The sequence below is a fragment of the Girardinichthys multiradiatus genome, chromosome 19 (genome assembly GCF_021462225.1).
Source record: "Girardinichthys multiradiatus isolate DD_20200921_A chromosome 19, DD_fGirMul_XY1, whole genome shotgun sequence".
In the NCBI taxonomy this organism is placed as follows: Eukaryota; Metazoa; Chordata; class Actinopteri; order Cyprinodontiformes; family Goodeidae; genus Girardinichthys; species Girardinichthys multiradiatus.
Window position 1 is genome coordinate 27,744,494 of NC_061811.1, and position 24,316 is coordinate 27,768,809.

Sequence of the window (24,316 nt, forward strand, 5' to 3'; positions counted from 1 at the left end):
TTACGCCATATCACTTCAAGTCATAATTATGCAATTTGTTGCTTTAAATAACCCAAACAAAATGTAAAAAAATCTTGTTTTGTTTTGTCCTGTAATGAATAAAATCATAATTTGAAAACAACATTTTTTGTTTGAGCAGGTTAAAAAAAAAGTTGAAAACAGAACAAATCTTTTTCATGGCGCTGTGCTTCCTAGACGTGACTACATTTAGTGTCTGAAATCAGCTTCATTTCTTCGCATTTAAACCCATGTAAAATGCAAGGATACATCAACTTAGGTGGTAAAAAAAAGAAATAGTATGACAGCAGTTTTAAGAAATGTCAAGACCAGAGACATTTGTCTTACTGGAGAACAGTCAACCAAATCTTTTAAGAGGTATTGGGTGGTTGATTATTTGTACAATTGTGATAATTTATTCTTATTTTATTCCTAACTCTTAAGTAACTTGTTAGATTTTTTTTCAGATTCTAAACACTTTCTTTTGCTCATCAAAAGGAGCTTCTGCTCTTCAATTCCTACACCACCAGTACACACACACACACACACACACACACAGAATAGCTGTTTGAAAAGTAGCCATGAAGGAAGTGTGAGTGCTTTCCCATGTCTTTTTTGGCTGGTGCACTGCGTGTGTTTAATTCCGAATGACACACAGCTTGAGAAGACAGGATGCAAGGCGGTAGACACACAAACCTGTCCTCACATCAACATTGCAGTGACACCCCAGAAATGGACATACACAATGCTCTACATGCAGCTTCTTCTCGCCTAGCTGGATTTAAGAATGCAGACAGTGTCAAAGGGGCAGGCCAGGGTGTTTAATAGCTTAATGCAACTTAATGTATCCTGGCACATTAGCCCCTTTTTTGGACTAAGCCTCCTCGTTAATCGAGACCCACTTTACCAAGCCACCATTTAACCAGCCTGGTAGCAACACTCACACACTCTTACACACACCCTTCCTCCTTGTAAATCCAAAAGGGCTAATGCAAAATGGTTGTCATCCCTAAATGTATCATTGGACAATCGATAGGCAAAGCACATTTTCGTCAGATGGAAAACCACAGTTGTTAGAATCAAAACGAAACACAGAAAAAAACTCCTCCTCCATCTGCTCTTCCTCCATCTGGCCTCCACCTTTAATGCAATCTCATTACCCCATGTTTCCAAGTCTTCTCCCTCCCCTCTGTGTCATTTTTCCTTTTGTCCTCATTCCAGGCATATTTCCATTTCTGCTCTGCCTGTTTATTTTGTCATTTTCCCGTCTGTTCTTTCCTTGAAGTCCTTTTATTCTCATTCTGTGCATCACACTCCCTGTTTCTCTCCATGCCTTTCCCTTTTAGTAGTTAATCAGACTTGATTGGGAGCAGAGAGAGCTGAGAGGAGTTCCCCAGTGGATCAATGCCTCTAAATGATCTGCTCAAGGATCCCTTTAGAAGCTGCAGGCTGTGCTCTGATAGGGCACTGAAGCATGAATGCGTTCATTTCACATCTAACTCACTTCCTGATTTGCCCTCTGGGAGGGAGACAGGGTTGCCATTATAGGGATAATTTGTCCCAAAGCTAAATATCCCGCTAACCAAAAGAGCTTAAGCTAAAATGTCTTCATTCCAAGCAATCAATTACTGCCAAGGTGAGGAGGAAAATGATGAATTTGTTTAAAAAACTCAATCTGTGTGTGCACGGACCGTCTGTGGTGGCGAAATTGCCCCGAAAAACCGTCTTTGTTTATGCTCATTTGATTGAAGATGCTTTCCCGCTTCTCAAATTTGTCGAGCTTTGAGAAACAGGATTTGATCATGTGCCTTAGCTTAAATCCATTTGATGTGGTACATTTGAAATTAAATTGATCTTGTTGCCACGGAGAGCGACACTGATAATGACAAACACTGGGAGAAGTGGCTGCATCAGGGGTGCACATGTCCTCCGAGATATGTGATATTACAATGATTAATTTAAACTCTGTTCAGGTTGTTAGACAGTACACTGAAGAATGTTTCAAAGTTGCACTTTTATCGTGGGCTACTAATGGTACTAGATTAAAAAGTTTGCCAAGTCTTACTCTTTTTCAACATGTAATTTACATACATATTTCAGTGTAAAAATCTAACAGACAAACTTAGAAAAATGTAATCTTTCATTTCAGTCTATTTATTCAATTGGGGGGGGGGATCTCCTATTAAAAAAATACTTGTTTTTACAATTTAACAGCTTGGTGGCCTGCTTGTTGGAAATCCTAACAATCCCTGTAAAATAAACATAACAGACCCATTTCTTAATTTACATTTGTTTATAAATAAGTTTCTTGAAAATGCTAATTAGTAATCCATTGCTTTGGGTTTATCTGGGTTATACTGTAAGTAGGATATGACACAGAGACCTATATCTTTTAGCCATATGTATCTTGCCACCACACACAGTCAGCATGATGGTAAGGAGGTAGTAAAACGTCCAAATCTCAGTGTTAGAGAACAGCAGCAAAGAGTACCATTTTGGGGACAGCAAGTCTCCATAACATCCATGAAAAGCTATCTGTATGTGAAACAGTTGTTTGGGATGGATGTCATCCCAAATCTAAATTTATGGTGTTTACTAAACTCTACTGGGACTTGGAACTGTATGCTTTGGTCAGATGACACGTATCAGGTCTTTCAAGTATGTGTATAACTTTAATGCCCTCACTCTCAGAACAGTACTTGTGTATTGGGATCAAGGGTGTGGAATTCAGAGTTCTGCTATGTCAGTGTCTTTTTTTGTTTTCCCTGTATTTACTCTATCAGTAGCTGAATGGGAATGACATTCCAATGCCCTATGAGAGTCTCCAAGTGGTTTGATAATTATTACCTGAATTTTCAGTTTCACCTTCAGTTTCAAGCATCTGCATGCTGTGGTGACTAAACAATGATCAGCACATAGAGGCTCTTTATATTGTTGCAAAACATTAATTAATATTATTGGCTTGTTGCTGCAACATTTTAATAGCAGTTGTGTAAACACTGCATCAGTTGCACACATTTGCATGCATGGCGTATGAGCACTGTGGAATGTCCAAAATATCCATGCCAGTCTGACCTGGCTGGTGAAATGATATATGCTAAAGTGTGAAATGTGTAGAAAGATGATGCTGGAGCGTTTACAAAAGGCAGCTTATCTTCCAGCTGGCAGACAGGAGGATAAGCAAGGCAGACATAAAGTAGTGGGATTGGTACATTAAACTGAGCTTTTAGGCAACAAACCCTCCATGGTTGGTTATGAAACTAAGGATTTAAAAGAAAGGAGAGTGTGATGAAGCACATCATGCCACTGTTAAGTACACTGGAGGATATGTGATGGTGTGGGCCATTATCTCTTCCAAAGGCTCTGGAAGCCTTGTTAGTATGCATGGCATTGTGATTTCTTTGAAATACCTGCACATTTTAGATAAAAATCTGACGGACTGACGAACTTGAGCAGAAGAATATGGCATAGGAGAGGACCAAGGACTCTGGATGATCTCTGGATGAGATTATGCAAGAGGAATGGTCAAAGATTCATCTCTGTATGCCCCAAACTTATGAAATATTATTCGAGAATATCGCTGTTCTACGTGCAAAAGGGTGTTGTACAAAGTATTTAACAAATATGTCTGATATTTTGGTATTAAAAATAAAACAAAAGATATTCTTCTCAAGGCTTGTAGTTGAAAACTTGCATACTAATAATAAATATTGTGTTTTGCAAACCTTTGCCAATTCATGCAAGAAGTCAAGGATCACGTGTTACTATGCTTGATAGGATCAAACTGTGCTGACTATAAACACTGTTTCCCTGTTTCAACAAAACCAGTAAACCAACATGAGATGAACAACAGAACTGCAGAAACAACCTCTTACTCAACACTTCTAAACAAGTGAGACATCAGTAAACCTCAGAAAGAGGACAAACTTCAAAGCCACATTTCATTCCTCAGACCAACCCTAGTCCCTGAAGAACTCTTTTAGATTCCTCTGCGTATACATCAATGACAGAAATGGACTGTCAACACCAAACTGTATCATGAAAAAAAAGGTTGTACTTCCTCAGTAACCTATATAGCTTTATGTGAAAAATAAGCTGCTGGTCCATCTCTACATGGCCTCAAGAGGAGCTTTAACATCCTTACCAGATTGTCACTAAAGGCTTGTCGAATGTTACTTGTGATGTTTACACTGTTAAAATATCATATAGAGATATAAATCCACAATAGTCTCTTTTCATCTACAATTTTTTCCAATATCCTACTTTTGAAAGGTGATATATATCAGTTTTCAAATGAGTTTCAATCTAAATACATTTAACTCACCTGTAAGCCTAAATTGCCCCAAAAAATATAACATATAGCTCATATAATGAATAAAACATGACTATTTCTGCCATATTGTGGCTCTGTGCCTGTTAGGCTGCCAATATGTGCTGATTTGACATAAATAATAAGTAAAACACAAGATACATTGCATTTCATTATTCAAACCATTTAAAATTTTTTACATTTTGCTAGGAAGAGTTCTTCAAACGAAAATCTAAAATAGGTTGCATAAATGGAGAAAATTTAATAAATCATCTAAATTCTAATGCAACTGCCCACGTGGCCCATATCAGAAGCCGCCACTCCACAAAGTCCCAATAAAATACGTAGAAGTTTCTAGTTGTTCTGGAAACATTTAAAAAACATTCAAGTGGGGAAAAACATTCAAAACGTTTGAATACATTTGCAAGTCTCTGTATCTGGGTAAAAAAAAAAGAATGAATATCTACCACTTCTCTCGAGTATCTTCCCACTAGGCTCATTCAAGCTCCCTCACTTGGAAAAGACCCTTGAATCAAATCTCTCATACCTTTGCTAAAATTTTGTTCGTTTCTGTGCATGTTTAACTGTAGCCAGGTGCTTATGAAGTTTTCTAAATACCAACCATGTAAAATCTGTTTTATGGTTAAAAAACTGCCCGTTTTATTTTTATTTTTAGGTTTTTAAAGCAAACAAAAATGGCAAATGTTTACAACAACAACAAAAAAGAATTCTTGAGAGTATCATTGCGTATTTATGGAAAATGAAAAGAAGAATAAGTACGTAGTTTGCGGCCAGTAGCGAAAATAAGTTCTGTGAACCCTTCATTCAGTTGTTACATAAAATGCTATAGTTTTTAAGAGTCACTATGGTAGGCCTGAAGAACAACATCTGGTTCCAGAGCTGCATGTTGGAGGGTGTGCTAATCAGATTGGAACCAAAAACACTTTCTTTTATGAAAATTATGCAATATCAGTTCACTTTGTTTAAATAGTACCAGGTAACAGATAATGTCAGGGTATTTTACTTTACATTGAAAACAGTTTGATCCAAATCCAACTTCACTCACAACTCATTTAGTTAAATTCTAATTTAATCAATTTCAGCCCAGAGGAAACTAATTGTCTTCATGTTGACTACTTTACCACCCTGGTTCTTTCTTCTGTGCAATTATACAAGAATCCAGTATTAGGGAGTGAGTCAATATTCATAGTTTTTCAGAAAAGTAGTACTTTCATCTTGTGTCTCTCTCGCAATCAAATTCCATTTCAGCAAACCACGATTCCTTAATCCACATCCCAATTTTTTTTCTTCCTGTTTTGCAGGTTCTGGCATGGGGAGTACAGAGTGGCAGTGAACATCAATGACTATCTAGACATCTACTGTCCTTACTACGAGGGTCCTCCATCCCACGGGCGAATGGAGCGCTACATCCTTTTTATGGTCAACCACGAAGGCTACACTTCCTGCCAGCACAGGATGCGCGGCTTCAAGCGCTGGGAGTGCAACCGCCCGAGTGGTCCTGATGGGCCCCTGCGCTTCTCAGAGAAGTTCCAGCTCTTCACGCCCTTCTCGCTGGGTTTTGAGTTCAGGCCCGGACACGAGTACTACTACATCTGTAAGCTCTCAGCTAGCTGTCTCTTTTGTGGATTCTTTTGCACAGCTAAAGGCTGCATGTTATGCATATGTAAGAGGCCGTGTCTGTTTGGATTTTTTCCATGCTTCTGATCAACCTATATGTGTAAACAATATGTAAATGTGCAATCAGAAAAGCTGATAGAGTAACTTTTCAAACATAGACCCCTATTTTACTTGTACACCTACAGGAGTGAATAAAAATACACCACTCCTCTCTCTCACTCTCTTTATATCTTGATGTATCTCTCTCCATGTCTTGATATCATAAGTGGTGTGCTCTGCAAAGTGGTAAAAATGTCACCAGGGGTACTTTGTAATCATTTTTATATTAGCTGTATTGATGTTTCTCCTCACTTCAACAAGTGATGTATTAGTGGCATAAATTAGCTTTGCACCCCCCGAGAATGTTTTCCTGAATCAAATTAAAATGCTATCATTCCACTGAGCTCACGCACGACAGATAGAAGCTCAGATTTACTCATAAACACCTTTTTTTCAGCAGCTCAGTGGGCAGGTTCACTATATGTTAAACAGTCAGACTGTTAAGAGTAATATTAGTTACAGATTATTAAAAATTATGTTTGAAATCACTTTCAAAAGCTTTTCTTTGGTGTTACAGTTTGCTGTAAAGGTCAGAGGTGACACTTTACATGAACAAAATTAGGATGTTATTCAAAGTTTTGATTAAACTGTGTTTTGTGAGTGAGAGTGCCCTCCAAATTAGGTATGGAGCAAACAGCAGAATTAGCAAAATATGTCGATTTTGCCCCTAATAACAATTAGCACCAGTCCAATGTTTTCATGAGGTGCAGTTTGCTGAAGGGGTAGCTAACATTAGAATGTTTTTTGTCTGCTTTGATATCACACAGAGGTAAGAGTTAATTTTGTGCAGACAAAACTTTGCACATCATAAAATGTAATTATTAGAGTTTCAGCTAATCTCAATGTAGCTCTCCACAGTCTGATCAAAGGGCAGGGGTCATATGACTTGGAGAGACATGAAGCTGTACCAGCCACTAGAGTCTTTCTTTTACTATGAACATCATTGTGATGCAAGAAAATAAATCTTAGATTATTAGGGAATATTCAGGCTGCACAATATAAGAAAAACATGTTACTGTAACACAATTACTGAATGTTGCATGGCAGATGGCGGATGCTAAATATTGCATTGTTGTTTACGTTCATATATTTGACATATCCTTTTATCCAAAGCCTTTTACTAATCAAAAATGCAGTTAATATAATAGCTAATAAGCTACTTAGAGGGAAGACCACTAGTTAGGTTCTGTCAGAGATAGCTAGGAAAGACAGTATGGGCAAAGACTGCAAGCATAGAGGGAAGTGCAGAAAGTGCAGTAGTAGTGGTAGGGAAGAACAGGAAAGGTGCAGGGCTAGGAGATGTGCCCTGAAGAGCCGGGTTTTCAAGAGATGGTTTTTTTTTTTTTTATTCCTTGATTGTCGGAGTGACCAAGTCGTGGTATAAGCCTTTGCCAGAACAGTCAAGTAGATGGGAGCTGTTCCATTAATCACTTTGTAGGCTAACATCAGTGACTTCAATTTGATACGGGTGGCTAAAGGGAGCCAGTAGAGATCAGCGAACAGAGGGATGACTTGTGCTCTTTTGGGTTGATGGAAGACCAGATGCATCGCCTCGTTCTAGACCATCTGTAGAGTTTTCACAGCGTAGGCTGGGAGAGCAGTTAGGCATTTGCTGATTGCAATTACTAATTATTGCATTGTTGATAGAGATTACAATTAACCAGTTTTACTGACCTTAATCACTGTGCTATATCAAGTATGTAGATATAGGGTAGATAAGTTCTATGCAGCTGGCCAGAAATATTATTGGCATGCAAAATCTGCATGCATGGCACTTGAGTTATAATGTGCATGGGTTATAAAGCAGTTTTGCAAACTGTGATTTTTAAACCTTGGCTTTGCAAGAGGTGAGTTCATAGTTTACTGGGGGTTTCACTGAATTAAAAGAAAACAACAGTCAAATCCTAACTGGTATTGATAGATAAGTTTAGCTGGGGATCCAATAATTTCAAAATGCATGTATTGGGTCTCTGATCCCTCTTTAAAGATCTGATGAAGCATCCCTAGTTTTAAGTGAGTTCTTTAAAAATGTAATCAGAACAACACAGAGATTAGAGAAGCAAATTAAACGGAAGCTCCATTTTCTACAACTTGGCAAGACATGTCTGTTATCCATTTAAGTTGGGAGAGAGCTATACTTTCAGGAGATAGGTTGAACAGCCTTGTTTTATTAATAAACCAGAAACTTTGTAAAGTTTACAGGGACAACCTTTTAAACTCTCTTGGATTTGATTCTTGGTTTTGGAAATATTGGCAGCCTTTCAGAAATCTTGGATTCAAGGTAAAGATCTAGATTCTCTAGGATGTACACAAGGAGAGTACCATTTTAGTAAAGCTAGCCACGCTAACAACTTTGTTAACACAAAAGGCCTCAGTGACACCACTGTCAGTTCACTGCATGACTGTTTCTCCACAGATGGCTGAAAAACTGACCTTGACCTTTTTAGAGATTATGTATTTCAGCCGTGACTCATAACAGGATGAAGGTCCTGAGCCACTGGTTTCTATTCGGCTTTACTGTGACAGGTTTTTCTGTTGAGTTTCTCGGCCCTTGGACATTGGTTCTCATGTTACAGCAATATTGTCGTGGTTCAGAGAGTGCTTTCAGAAAAAAAAAACAAAGACCAAAAAAACACTGACAGACAATGTTAAAGGCTTTGATTCACTTCTTTCCTGGAGTTCACACACACACACACACACACACTTGGTTTTTAATCTCATGTAAGGATTTTTTGGGCCCCTCCAGACTTGTATTGTTGCCGACGTTTTTGTTGTGTTTCTGGAGCCCCTTGGAGTTGTGTTCATCCAGATGACTGGGGCTTGTGAGTATATTTGAATGCATGTGTGTCTGCAAGGAGGAGTTGTCCGGGGGGCGGGGAGGGCTGGTCTTGGGGGTCAGCTGTCAAACAATCATGAGTCTGTAAAAGGCCACGTCCATCAACTTGATTGACAACCCCACACCCCAGACATTTTTATTTTTCTCTGTCTCCGTTAAACCCACAGGCTCAAACTTATGGTCTGGTCAGTACTGTTGTGGAACTGCTGCCCATGATGACTTTAAGCACTCTGCCTTTCAGATGAACCAGTATTTTTGTGTGTTTTCTCCTCACTGGCTTGTGAAACATGTTGAATGTTGATGGTGATTTGCAGTCAGGCCTGCCAAAGTGACTCCTACGTGTTTGTGTGTATCTATGCAGCCAGGGTGTGTTTTGTCATGTGCTTGACACGTTGACAGGTCCGTCCCCCCCACACTTGCTTTTCCCAGCTGCCATCTGATGAGGTTGAATGGTTTTCAATGGGTTTTCTGGGGAGACCAGATTGCGGATGTGCTGGGAAACAGAGGTGCTGGGATAGTTGATAAAACAAGGGAAAGGGCAAAGTTGAAACCTAAGGGAGAGGGGGCATAAAGAAGAAAAAAAACGTTTTTTTTCCAGGATGTAACAGAGTAGTCAAAAAAGGTAAAAGAGGAAAAAAGCTTGGTTATTTTAAAAAAAAGTTAGAGGATGGGAAAGTAGTAATGGACATGTCAAGGTTAAAGGAGGTGATAGACAGAAGTATGGATGAAGGGAGGAGTTGATGACAGACAGGGGAGAGGGTAAAGTGCAAAAGAAGGGTCACATTTATCTCCTGTGCACTGTGGATCTTGATGATGGTCCACTGTGAGGTCACCATGGTCTCTGGCTATGCAGACCTCCTTTCGGGACAAGAACAATAGGTCTTCTCACACATTTCTGCAACCCATCAATGTGTGCGCGCATTCCTGCACACATCTGTGTGCGGGCGGCGTGGTTTTGTGCACATCGGCCTGCATGAGTGGTCAAACTCTGGCCACCATCTCCTCTGAGGTCTCCAGCTCTATTTCACATCAGAGTGAGGTGGGACTAAAAACCCTGATTCAATTTCATTCGCTGTACTTTGAAGTTTGAATCACTGGAACTTCTTTTTACATTTCTTCCCTTCTTTTTTAAGGGGTAGAAGTAAAAAGCCCAGACTACTCAGTGACGCAGTGGTTAACACTGTCACCTCACAGCAAGTGAGGACTGCATCTGTTGGGATTTTGCATGGATTTCCCTTCCAATTCCAAAGACATTCAAGTCAGGTCGATTTGAGAGGCAGTTATTTCCCTTAGGTGTGAATGTGAGTGTGACTGAGTCCCTTTGGGCAAGCTGATCCATTACAGACTTGTTTACATTGCTCAATGTGTTTATAGAATTTCACAAGCTCAGGAACATTGGTTCAGGAGCACTTTAAAGGACCTGTAATAAAATCTGCCACATGAAAGACTAGCTGCATAAAAAAATGAAAAAGACCATATGAATAAATACCCAAACTCCACATTTTAATGGTTAGTTTATTCAGAAATGTGTAATTTATGATATATATCTATTTCAATTATAATAGTAACAAATAACTCAAACACTATCTTTAGACATTTATGCTGTTTTCTGACAATTCCTAGCAAAAAATATTCATACACCATACATTTTTTACATTTTGTTACATTACAACCACAAACCCCAATGGATTTATTTGAGATTTTATGTGATACACCAACAAGTGATTGTAAATTGGAAGGATACATCGTTTATAACCTTTCCAAATAAGAATCGGAAAAGTGTGGCGAGCATTTGCTCTGATTCCGCTAAAACAAATCCAGGGCAACTGCCTTCAGATGTCATCTAATTAGTACACAGAGTCCACCTGAGTGTAATTTATTCTCACTAGAAATCCAGGAACAAAGCAGACAACTCAGGGATAAAGTTGTGGAGACGTTTAAAGAAGGATTCAGTGCAAAGAAAATAGTATCCCAAGCTTTGAACATCTTACAGGGTTCTGTTCAATCCATCATATGAAAATTGAAAAAGTCTGGTGCAACTGCAGACCTATAAACACATGGCTGTCCAAGTAAACCTACAAGCTGGGCAAGGAGAGTATTGATCTGAGAAGTAGCCAAGAGGCCCATGGTGAATCTAGAGAAGCTGCAGCTCACGTGGAAGAATCTGTCAGCAGGATAGAATGGTTTAGATTAAATCATATTAAAGTGATAGCCCAGTTAATGTCCCAACCTAAATCCAATCTTTGGCAAAACTTGAAAGCTGATGTTCCATTCAGTCTGACTGAACTTGAGCTATTTTGCAAAGAGGATTGGGAAAAAATATCAGTCTCTGTTGGGAACACCCCTTAAAGACTTACAGCTATATTCGCAGCTAAAGGTGTTTTTAGAAAGTGTTGACACAGAGGAGCCAAATACAAATGCATGCCACACTTTTCAGCTTTTAATTGTAAAAAAGTTTAAAAACCATGCTTCATTTTCTTGCATTTCACAATAATGCTCTGCTCTGTGTTGATCTATTAAATAAAATCAAAATAAAATACATTTTGTATTTGAAACATGACAAAATTGGAAAGAATTATAGGCATAAGAATACAATAGCATGTTAAGATGAATAGATGGGGTGAGTTTAATAATCAAATAATTGCTCATCAGTTTCTTTACAATTTTGTTGTGTAAATGTGGTCTGGTTCTTTCTTATTATCACCTGTTTTATCACAGGTGATGCAACATCTATCCATACAACCTTCACAGGTTTTTGAGTGTCAGCACATTAGTGGTTCTGCATCAGTTTACCTAAAACAATAAACCCAGATGAGGTAGATGAAGATAAAAACGGTAAAACTATGGTAACACTGTACAACTGGTATGTAGAACCAGGATACCTTGGAGCTATTTTGTCTTTCTGCATGGAGTTTGCATGTCCTCCCTGTGCATGCGTGGGTTCTCACCGGGTACTCCGGCTTTCTCCCACAGTCCAAAAACATGACTGTTAGGTTAACTGGCCTCTCTAAATTGCCCTTAGGTGTGAATGAGTGTGTGCATGGTTGATTGTGTGTTGCCCTGCAATGGATTGGCGACCTGTCCAGGGTGTACCCTACCTTTCACCCGTAGACTGCTGGAGAAAGGCTCCAGCTCCCCCGTAACCCACTATGGAATAAGCGGTATAGAAGATGAATGAATGAATGAAAATATTTACCTTGTGGAAAATGGGACAGGAAATTAAGCCAGGAAATATAAATAATCATATAATGTTTTCTGTACTTGCTCTAGACTTTAGAAACGATGGATTTACTGTAGGTATGACATTAGGATAGAAAGAGGCAGAAAATATCATTTTAAAAGCACCTATTATGAAATTCCTGATATTTGCTATTGTTTTGTAAATCTTAATATTATAATAATGAACACAGGTATAATTTTTTGTAGCGAAAATATACAGTCAAAATACCTCAAAAAGTATTGATACTCTATTTAACATGCAGTCAACTTTAGACATGGTTGAACTGCTACAAAGAGTTAAAATATGGAAGCATGTATTAAAACTAAAACGTGGAAACATTTCGAAGACTTTGCTCTTTATTTTAATTATTTCATATAAAACATTGGCTGTTAAACATGCTGCAGTTTTAAAAAAAGTTTAAGAAATGGTGAGTGTGAAAAATTAAAGAAATTCAGAAATTCAAAGCTGAAGATCAGTTAGAAAAATACATAAAGATGAGAGAGACAGTTATTACTTGAAAACATTTTACTTTTAATTTTCCCAAGCAAATCTATGAGACAAAGTGTGAAGGTTAAATTGGGATAGGATGACCCAGCAGGTAATTTGAAGAATTGTAAAACTGCTCTAGAGAAGGCACCACTAAACTACACCGAGAGAAAAGAGGATTTAACTGGTGTCTGCACAACTCAGTTGGAGTTATTTGTTATTTTGCTGATTGAAGCCAAAAGGCCAGCACCAATAAACGTTATTTATATTCTATAAACTCACATCGGTATTCACATTTTCCATTAAAAATGGCAGAATATCTGTCCAAATCACCAAGTTTCTGTCTTTTTTGTTGCAGAAATTTTTAGACCTTTAATAAACCACGAAATTAAACTCTTGAGTTAAAAAGCTCCTTTACACGAGTGTCATTGCCAAGAAAGACAGCTGCTCAAATAGCACCAAATACACCATACAAGGCAACATACAAACAAATACAAAAATGCAGGGCCCAAAACCAACAATAAAGCCAAATACCTAAAAAACTAAAGCAGTAAATTCATTTTATCAGCCACCATAAACAATAACAGTTTTGATCAATCAATGACTTGCATTCAGATGTCTGCACATCTGAAGTGTTTAAGATTTGAAAGCCTGACCGCCTAATCAATAGCAAGCTCTTTGCAGCCAATGAGGAGAGCCACAGATGTAATACAAATGTATAGGAAACTATTTATTGATCTTGTTTAGTGGAACATGGGCTGTGAGGCATAATATTGTGAGTTGAAATCAAAGGAAATGCTTTATGTTCTGAAATTCATTAACTTGCAGCAGTTTTGGCCACAACAAATAAAGACAGACATCACAGATGTGGTCAGAGGTTTACATACACAGCTCTGCTGTGTGCCTTTTCTACTCATCAACAAGCTTCTAGCATATTTCTAACTGGATGTTTGACCACTCTTCTTGGCAGAAATGATAGACTAAATTTAAATAGGCTGGTTTTCAAGCACAGATGTAGGTTTTTTGGCTTTATAAAAGTCTGCTTTGCGTTTTCCAAAACCAGATTTGATGTGTGTTTCATGGTGTTTGGGATCATTGTCTTGTTCGAATACTTTGTTCTGTGCAAAATTGATCAGAATACTCATGCACAATCCAGGAACTACTAAAGCTCAAGACTATCATTAACTGGAAGATGCTAAAACTCTAGTGTCACTGTTCACTGTAAAGCAAGTTTTATTTGACACAGTCTGAGAGGGTATTGAACAAAATATAAGCCCTGACTCCAAATCACAGCTAGATGGTAGAAAGTTGGACATGTTAGATGTTCCAACAGGACAATAATCCCAAACACACATGAAAATTGTTTTTGGAATGAATAAAATAGGCTAAAGTTAAGCTTCTTGAATGGCTCTTATCTCAACCCTCTTGAAAATGAAAACTATTCTTAAAAGCTGGGCCTGTGATAATCCACTGTTGTTTGTGTTTTGTTTCTCACTTCTGTTTGTATTTAGATCATTTGGTGTTTGTTATGATTTGGGGTTGTTTGGTTTTTGGTTTCTGGGTTTTTGTTGGTCTTATTCACAGTTCAGGTTTTGAATCATGTTTCTGTTTATTTTCCTGGTTATGCTTTAGTTTTGTCGTCTTGTTTGTGTTTTGTCAAGTTTGGTTTTCGGATCTGGTTATGCTTTTGCATGTTTTTCTAGTTTCTGTTAGTTTGGGTTCAAGAGTCTCTGTTTTGCTCCAGCCACGTTTGGTTCTGTTAATTCGGATCACCTGCACCTATTAATCTGTCTTCATGTTTCACCTGGTCACACTCCATATATACAGGTCCTTCTCAAAATATTAGCATATTGTGATAAAATTCATTATTTTCCATAATGTCATGATGAAAATGTAACATTCATATATTTTAGATTCATTGCACACTAACTGAAATATTTCAGGTCTTTTATTGTCTTAATACGGATGATTGTGGCATACAGCTCATGAAAACCCAAAATTCCTATCTCACAAAATTAGCATATTTCATCCGACCAATAAAAGAAAAGTGTTTTTAATACAAAAAACGTCAACCTTCAAATAATCATGTACAGTTATGCACTCAATACTTGGTCAGGAATCCTTTGGCAGAAATGACTGCTTCAATGCGGCGTGGCATGGAGGCAATCAGCCTGTGGCACTGCTGAGATCTTATGGAGGCCCAGGATGCTTCCATAGCGGCCTTTAGCTCATCCAGAGTGTTGGGTCTTGAGTCTCTCAACGTTCTCTTCACAATATCCCACAGATTCTCTATGGGGTTCAAGTCAGGAGAGTTAGCAGGCCAATTGAGCACAGTGATACCATGGTCAGTAAACCATTTACTAGTGGTTTTGGCACTGTGAGCAGGTGCCAGGTTGTGCTGAAAAATGAAATCTTCATCTCCATAAAGCTTTTCAGCAGATGGAAGCATGAAGTGCTCCAAAATCTCCTGATAGCTAGCTGCATTGACCCTGCCCTTGATAAAACACAGTGGACCAACACCAGCAGCTGACACGGCACCCCAGACCATCACTGACTGTGGGTACTTGACACTGGACTTCTGGCATTTTGGCATTTCCTTCTCCCCAGTCTTCCTCCACACTCTGGCACCTTGATTTCCGAATGACATGCAGAATTTGCTTTCATCCGAAAAAAGTACTTTGGACCACTGAGCGACAGTCCAGTGCTGCTTCTCTGTAGCCCAGGTCAGGCGCTTCTGCCGCTGTTTCTGGTTCAAAAGTGGCTTGACCTGGGGAATGCGGCACCTGTAGCCTATTTCCTGCACACGCCTGTGCACGGTGGCTCTTGATGTTTCTACTCTAGACTCAGTCCACTGCTTCCGCAGGTCCCCCAAGGTCTGGAATTGGCCCTTCTCCACAATCTTCCTCAGGGTTCGGTCACCTCTTCTCGTTGTGCAGCGTTTTCTGCCACACTTTTTCCTTCCCACAGACTTCCCACTGAGGTGCCTTGATACAGCACTCTGGGAACAGCCTATTCGTTCAGAAATTTATTTCTGTGTCTTACCCTCTTGCTTGAGGGTGTCAATAGTGGCCTTCTGGACAGCAGTCAGGTCGGCAGTCTTACCCATGATTAGAGTTTTGAGTGATGAACCAGGCTGGGAGTTTTAAAGGCCCCAGGAATCTTTTGCAGGTGTTTAGAGTTAACTCGTTGATTCAGATGATTAGGTTCATAGCTCGTTTAGAGACCCTTTTAATGATATGCTAATTTTGTGAGATAGGAATTTTGGGTTTTCATGAGCTGTATGCCAAAATCATCCGTATTAAGACAATAAAAGACCTGAAATATTTCAGTTAGCGTGCAATGAATCTAAAATATATGAATGTTAAATTTTCATCATGACATTATGGAAAATAATGAACTTTATCACAATATGCTAATATTTTGAGAAGGACCTGTACACACCTGTTCTGTCATTCATTGCGGAAACATTTCTCAAACCAAGTCTTGTTTTTTGATCATGCCATGCCTGTCTTGCCTGCCCATTTGTTGTTTTGTTCCTGCCTCTTGCCGTGAGTGAGTTTTTGTTATTAAACCTTTTTTACTTACCGACATGCTGCCTTCTAGTCTGCATTCTAGGGTCCTATATCTCGCAAGCCGTAACAGTGTTCATATCATCAGGGTCTCATTCCTTAGTTTCTTAGTTCCTATTATGTATTAGTCCTTAGCTTTTGGTTTGTTAGATCATCTGCGTTTCCATTTAGGTTCTTCTGTGCCCATTATTCAGCCTTCCCTCGGTTCCCTGCTTAGATTCTCCCCCAGATGCCCTGCATTCTGTTGAATATACTCTCCTGGTTTCCTTGTTGCAATCACATCCTTAAGCTCCTGGGTTTCTTTCTCTCACTGCTGGATTTTACTGTTGCACTTGCCCTGATTCCTATGTTGAGATTCCTTGTGTCTTTCTGTGGGTTTTCCCATTATAAAATCCTTTGATCCACACCTGTTGCCATTTGGGTCCTTAACAACTACCTGACATTATAACTGTGGCAGGAAACCAACTGGTTTAAATTGACTCTACCAACTCCTTCCAAGAAGAGTGATCAAATATTCAGCTTGGATTATAACAGAAGCTTGGTTATGGCAAAAACAAAAAGGAAAAACACGTGGCTGAGGTGGCTAAGGAACGTGGGTGTAGGTGTACCTTCAACTTTTAACCTTCATGTAGTATTTTGACTCTACCTGGATAAGAGAAAATACACTTTTATGTTGTTTGTTGTGTGATATTTCAAACCAAAAAAAGAACAGTTTAAATAAAATATTTTGGCAGGCACTGTAAATGTGCTTTGGGGATGTCTTGGAAGATATGAAGATGTTAGATGAATAGGTTCAGGGATCTTATCAGTGCTCTCACCTAATTTCCGGAGTTTAGTTGTGTCCAGCCCCCCGGAGTCAACCAGTTATGTCCAGCCACTGACCTTGTAGTAAATCTAATGTCCCCTACAAAGAAAAAGCATTAACACATCATCACTATGAAAATTTGGATACTTTGTGAATGCAACAAGCAGCACCAAACATTTAATCTCTAAACTGATCACATTTTTTAAATGTTTCTTACAGCGTCTCCTCACCCAAACCATGTGGGCCGGGCATGTCTAAAGCTGAAGGTGTATGTCAGACCTCCAGGTAAGTCAAGCTCTGCCTACACACACACACACACACACACACACACACACACTCTTGTTTTGCTATATGTAGTGAGGACCATGTGTTGACTCCCATTGACTTCCATTGATTTTCAGTCATTTTCAACCCTTTCTATGCCCTAACCCTGACAATAACCCTAAACCTAACCATTACCTGCGCATGCCTAACCCTAACCTTAACCTAAAGTCAATTCACACCTTAGTCCTAAACCTAACCGTTAGCAAAATAGGTCGTGAGGACCAGCAAAATGTCCTCACTTTGGTACAAACGGTCCTCAATTTGATGGTGAAATCGGGAAAATGGTTCTCACTGTGATGCCAAGACAGGAACACACACACACACACACACATTCACATCTAACACACAAAAGCCTAGATTGCCTATCAAAGTAAAATTAGGGGAGAATAAAAGGTCTGATAGAATGCCCTGGCAACAGTCTGCTCTGATTCAAAGACCAGCCAGGCAACACTTTGACACCTTCAGACACAGACACACACTCTGACAACACACGCATTCACACACACAGGTGGACACTGCACAGAAACACATATATTTAGAAACCGACGTGGAGAAACGTGTGCATGTACGTAGACACAAAGTGCCATACACACTTCACATCAAATCACATCACATCACGCTGGGTGTGAGAGAGACCTTCTGTCCTTGTAAAAAGATAACAGAGCAGGCTGAAAGTGCTTTCTAAAAAGGTGACCAACCCTCAATGTGATTCTACTTACTGGACTTCCTCAGAAGATTCAAGACAGAAGTCTATTGATAAATACATTGCTTTCCACAACAATTTATATTCCTTGAAGTTTATTGCATTTCACAATTGCAAACCTGGAGGCAGTTAAGTGGAATTTTATGTGATAGACCAACACAAAGCAGTACATAATTGTGAAGTGGTAATAAGGAGACCCATAGTTTTTTTTTTTTGTTTTACAAATGAAATCTAAAAGTGTGGTGTGCATTTGCATGCTACCCACTAGGTCAGTACTTTTTGGAAACACCATTTTGCTGCAGTAACATCTGCAAGTCTTTTATGATATGCCTGCCTGTTTTGCACATCTAGAGACCGAAGTTTTTCCCATTTCATCTTGGCAAACAGTTCAACCTCAGTCAGACTGGAGAGCACCTGTCAACATAATTTTCAAGTCTTTCCATAGATTCTGATTTAGATTTAGATTTGGTATGTTTAGGATTGCTGACCTGCTGGATGGTAGAACCTCTACCTCAGTTTCAAGTATTTCACAGCTTATAACAGATTTTCTTAGAGGACTGTCTTGTATTTAGCTGCATCTATTTTCCCATCAGCTCTGACCACCTTCTGTGACCAAGCTAAAGAAAAACATAATGCTGCCACCACCATGTTCAAGTGGGGAGGAGGGGGGTTGTAGAGTGTATAGATCCTCCAGAATAACCATGGGCCTCTTGGCTGCTTTTCTGGTTAATGCTCTTCTTCCCCAGCCTGTCAAAATTGGTGGACAACCACATCTTATTAGGTTTGCAGGTTTGCCACACTCTTTTGGGATTCAATTACAACAATCTGGACACTGTTTACTAATTAGGTGACTTCTGTAGGCATTCGTTTGCTCTGAGCTATATTTAGGCCTGTTAGAGTAAAGGGGGTTTATAAGAAAAATACATCATACTTTTATTTACACTTTTTGTTTTATTTACTTTTCAAAGAAGATTTGAAAACAGTGTGGTGTTGGAGACAGTGGAGTTTATGGCTGTAACGTGACAAAATGTGAAACAAATCAAGGGATATGAATACTTTTGTCAAGCACTGTATATTTTTTCTAATTTGGTGACTTTTATGTAACAGATTAATTATTGATTAGTGTTTCTTAATGTGTTGGGCTTTTTTCCAAACTTAATGTGAAGGTGAGGGACGACTTTACTGCCTTGCTTTTTTAAAAAAAATCAATTCTTTTAGTCTAGTACATCCTGCTTTTTCCAAGATGACCTCCTGTGTGCAGACGGGGAGCTCAGCGCTCTCACAAGTGTTCCACATTGGCTTCTGATTATGCCATTTAAAAATACCTCAAAGGAAGCCTGGCATGCATGAGGATCATATTCTGGCTTACATCACACTACACCTGTGCTATCTTGAAAAAATAACTAACCTGTACATATGTTCTAATACCAATTTGACCTTAGGAGGTTTAAAAATAAACTAGATTCAAAGAATCAAACCGAGGTAGTTACACCCCAGACAATGCCACAGCTTTGAAGAATATCACAAAGGAATGTCAGCTTTTTTACAGCTTTTCAGATCATTCCATACCCTGCTACAGAGGAAGAAAAATCTCTCCTACATTATTACTGATACAACATACGCTCTTTTATTGTCATTGCTGCTGCATTTCATTAAGTTTTTGTTGTTTTTTTTATCTGTGTGCAGTTGAAGTAATCCGTCTGACATTGCAAGTTTCATCTCCTCCATGAAATGCTGTCACTGTGTGAGTGAGCTGTGAGCAGTTTCATATCTGTGCTGTGTGAGTGCATGTGAATTTGTGTGAGTGTATGTGAGTGTCAGCTGCTCCAGATTCCAAGTCTCTGTGATTAAACTGTAATTAGGTTGGTTAAACCCCCTGCAGAGCCCTGTTGCGGTCGTCTTCTTCGTCTCCCTCTTTTTGGCTCTGCGATTCTCTCTACTGTGTACTCTTTGCCTTTCATTAGCTGATCAAGGATGTAGAGGTTTTTTGTGATTTGTCAGTCACTTTCAGTCTTCCACCCCACCCTGACAGGTCCACTTGTCTCCCCTTTGTTTTTTAAAGTCTTTCTTATCTTTGCATCTGTCTGCATGTCCTTCTAGGTTCAGATGTTTTGTCTTTTTCTCTTTCTTCTCTTGTCTCTGTTCCAGATGGGTCGGGATATGATTCTCCGGAGCCGTTCCTGACTGACGGAGGTCCACGCTCCAACGCAGGCTGGGCAGTCCTGTTAGCAGCTCTGGCCCCACTTGTCCTGGGACCTGTCATCAGGCTGTGACTTCCCCCTCTCCCCTTCTTCCTGGAACGCCCATCCTGGGATGATGGGCTGGGCTGGCTGTCCCTCTAAATCACAGGTGTTAAACTCTAGTCCTCAAGGGCTGGTGTCCTGCAACCTTTAGACGTATCTCTGCTTAACACACTTGAATCAAATAATTAGGTTATTAGCAGGACTCGACAGGAGTAGAACTTGACTGCATACTGAGGAGGTAATTTGGTTATCTGGCTCAGGTGTGTTGAACCAGGGACACATCTAAAAGTTGCAGGACACCGGCCCTTGAGGAATGGAGTTTGACACCCCTACTCTGAATCCACCACCCCTCAGGGAAGCCCTCTGTCTCCACCCAGTCTTCTTCCCACCTCCACTGCAGTATGACCACTAACCACCCCCCACTGCCAGCCCCCTTTCATGCCCCAGCCACAGACACCCTTCCCTGGAATACCTGCTATGTTTTTTAAGCAGTCTGGGAAGCTCCTCTTCCTTCTCTTATCCCTGAATCCTCGGCGGAGCAGCACCTTTCAGCTGAAAACACGAGAAAATTGTCTCAACACTCATATCAGGGGGTCCTTTTTTGACTTTTGACTCTTGCCCACTGATGGGGTAGATGTAGCCATGGCTATGATTAAACTTGTCGTTCCAGTGCAGTCCCTATCCTCCAATCATGGCAGGGGGCATTAACCGATAGGCCTGAATGCACAAAAATTGGTTTTTCGCTCGCTCTGCTTTCCCTTCCTTGAAGTATGAATTGGACGTGGCCAAGCTTGCATTGAAATTGGAATTCAATAGAACGTAGACTATCTCTAAAGTGCAATGAGGATAAGAGCAATTACAATGAGAGCAGGAGAAAAGTGAGCTGGACTTTGCTGCAAGGAATGAAAAAAAAAGTGTAAAAGAATACATTTCAAATAAAACAAAGCCAAGTGGGAATTGTAGGTTAATACAGTGTTATGGAGACATATTCATAAACTTTAGTGTATTTTATAGACATTTTATGTGATAGAACAACACTACATAGCACAGAAGTGTGAAGTGGAAGTAAAAGCATACATAATTTTTAATTTTTAAATAAAAAAAAATCTTAAAGTGTGGCAGGCGAATGCATTCACCCTCATTTATCCCTTCCCTCTGTCTAATTACAGCTACAACTTTTTTGGGGTTATAGCTCTGCCAGCTTTGTACATTTATATACCAGCTTAGATTGGATGAAGAGTCTTCATTATCAACGTTTAAATCTTGACACAAATTCTTAACTGGATTTAGGTCCGGACTTTGACTGGGCCATTCTAACACATGAATTGAATTGAATTTTGAAATCTCAAGTCTTCTGTGGCCTTTAACAGGTTTTTTTTCCAGGATTTCTCTGTACTTCACTCTATATATTTTGCCCTCAACTCTAACCACCGTCATGTACCTGCTGAAGAAAAGCGTCCCTACACCATGACACCACCACTGCCTGCAGTAGATGGTGTGTTGAAGGTAATTGGCTGTGTTAGTTTTTTCCACAAACAGCATTTTGTTTTGCACTCATTAGACAAGCTCTCCTACGATGTTGTTCATTGCTTGTTTCACATAGGACTTATTTTGGCTTTTTTTCATAAATAGGTTTGTTTTCGTACTTATCTATAAAGGCCAGATTTGTAAAGTGCACCAGTAATAGTGGTCATGTTGACAGATTTCCCCACCTGAGCTGAGGTTCTCTGCAGCTCCTTCAGAGTTACCTCTCGGCTGCCTCTCTGATTAAAGCTCTTCTTGCATGTCATTTTAGTTGGCAAGCTTGTCTTGGACAGTTTTTTTTTTCCTATAATTGGATGATGGATTGAACAGAGCTCTGTGAGATGTTCAAAGCTTAGGATATTGTTTTATAACCTAACCTTGCTTTAAACTTCTCCATAACTTTACCACTGATCTGTCTTCTGTGTTCCTTGGTCTTTATGATGCTGTTTGTTCACTAACTGTCTCCAACAAACCTCTGAGGCCTTCACAGAACAGCTGGAGTTATACTGAAATTAAATTACACAAACGTGGACCCTACTTACTAATTAGGTGGCTTCCAAAGGCAGCCGCCTACACTGGATCTTGTTTGGTGGTATCAGACTAAAGGTGGCTAAATTCAAACCCACATCACACTTTTCAGAGTTTTATGCACAAAAACAGTAGAAAACCATCTATCCTTCCTTCCACTTTACAATTATGCTCTACTTTGTGTTGCTCTAGCACTGAAAAACCCAGTGTAGTGTCCCCAAGTACACTAAAGTATGTTGATGCAATGTGACAAAATGTTAAAAAGTTCAAGTGGTCTAAATACATTTCCAAAACACTGTATGTTGTGTACATTTACTGCAATGGGATTTAAAAAAATGCAGAGTTATATTTTTCAGAAGCTCAGAGCTCACATTGTGGCGACAAGTATAATCATAGTCTGTTTTAATGGGACAGTGGATTGGGTGGGATGTCATGGGTGGGTTTGGTCAGATGTAGATTATTAGGTGGGCTGTGTTTTGTCTTTTATGTGTTTCTAAACAAAGCATTTATCACGGCCTGGCCTGCACAGGCATCTTCAGCACTAGCTAATGTTGTCTGGGCCGGGTGACTTTTGGAACCATGACTTTCTCTTGTATGAATGTACCACTGGCCACCCAGCTCTTTATTTGTTCTGTATTGTCATGACTGTGGTCACTTACAGTACCTTCTCTTGGACTGGTAGGTTTTATCAATGGCTCTGAGATTCGAAGGGAAGTCGGGGTGATCGGGTGGGAGGGGAGGTTTTGGGTGAGAAAAGGAGGCGGCACTCAAGTTGCATGACCACTGTGAAACCTTCAGATCAAACTTGTTTCTAATGATATATTTTTTCATGGTAAGAAAAAAAATCTGAAAACATCCCATTTCAGCTCTCTTGCTCTCCCTGAGACTTTTTCAGACATCAAATGGGAGAAAAAAAATTTAGACTCCTTCCTCACACAGTTTCTCCTGTCTGCGCTCTCAGTCATTGATGGATTAGCTTGGGCTGAAAAGATAAATGGACCCGCAGGGCGAAACTGACTGGAAATCGGGCCCCGGAGCCCAACTCGGATCACGGCGGCCATAAACAAGGACTGAAGCTGATCCCCGGGTCCGGGGGGTTAAACCAATTAGGGAAGCACATAGACTGTTGCAAATGAGGCCAGGCGTGTGAGTGTGTGTGAGGCAGCATCACTAAAACACACATATGCACATGCACGCAGACATATACACAAACACTTACAGCGACAGTGCAAGCACACAGACAGGAGAGAGCAATGGAAGAAAAAGAGTGTTTGATAGGACTCAAACATAAAGAGTAAACACTGTGAACACACACACTCACATACATGCACACATGACGATCCATGAACAGAGAACCACACGTCCTAAGTACATGCAAAAAAGAGTGCAGTTGTAGACATTTACAAAGACATCCAAACGTGTACAAAACACAAACAAGGGAAAATGCTTGTTCCCCTATTCCATCTTATTTTTGTAGCATTTAAAATCACTGTTAATTACTCCGTTGTGGGATGCAGTGATGGGTTATAGCCTCTGAAGGATTACAAAAAAAACGTGTCTTCTCTTCTTCTGTTCCACTGGTTCTGTCCTATCGTTTCTTCTTTTTCTTCTCCGGTCTGTGATCCACAGTTGAGAGCGGTAGGATGCCTCCAGGTCTGAGCGTCATGTATGAGTTTGTCTCCTTTTCTGTTGATGGTGTTTTTAGGGCGGCCTTTGCCACTGAGGTCGTTCAGTTGGATGAAGGCATACACAGAAGTCGGCTCGAGGAGAGAAACACACAAATAAAGATTGTCTTTTGTCTACTCGAAAACAACCCGCCTGAGTGGAATTTCTTCAGTGGAAATGTGAATTAATTCTCATGTTATGCACCCTCCACAAAAGGGCAGATGATTGTATTAGTATTAGTATTAGACTGCACCTGGGTCTTTATTTGCCCAGTCTATCGTCCTCTGACGTCAGTCTTGGAATGGAGATTATTGAGCTCTGCCAGTCAAAGCATGAAATTATTCAGAAGAAATCACCCTCTCTCATCTTC

General features: G+C 39.7%; 1 protein-coding gene across 2 annotated transcripts in view; it reads left to right on the plus strand.

The window, feature by feature from the left end:
- The window catches only part of efna2a (ephrin-A2a), a 130,639-nt gene extending 106,548 nt beyond the window's left edge, over positions 1 to 24,091 (plus strand). Inside the window, exons 2-4 of one of the 2 annotated variants that reach the window (XM_047346174.1) lie at positions 5,629 to 5,921; positions 17,179 to 17,244; positions 20,135 to 24,091. In XM_047346174.1, coding sequence (XP_047202130.1) covers positions 5,629 to 5,921; positions 17,179 to 17,244; positions 20,135 to 20,259 — 484 coding nt within the window. In that variant the 3' untranslated portion in view covers positions 20,260 to 24,091. The remainder of the gene's footprint in view (positions 1 to 5,628; positions 5,922 to 17,178; positions 17,245 to 20,134) is intronic. The other variant, XM_047346175.1, reaches the window with a different exon arrangement.
- Positions 24,092 to 24,316: the final 225 nt, after the last annotated feature.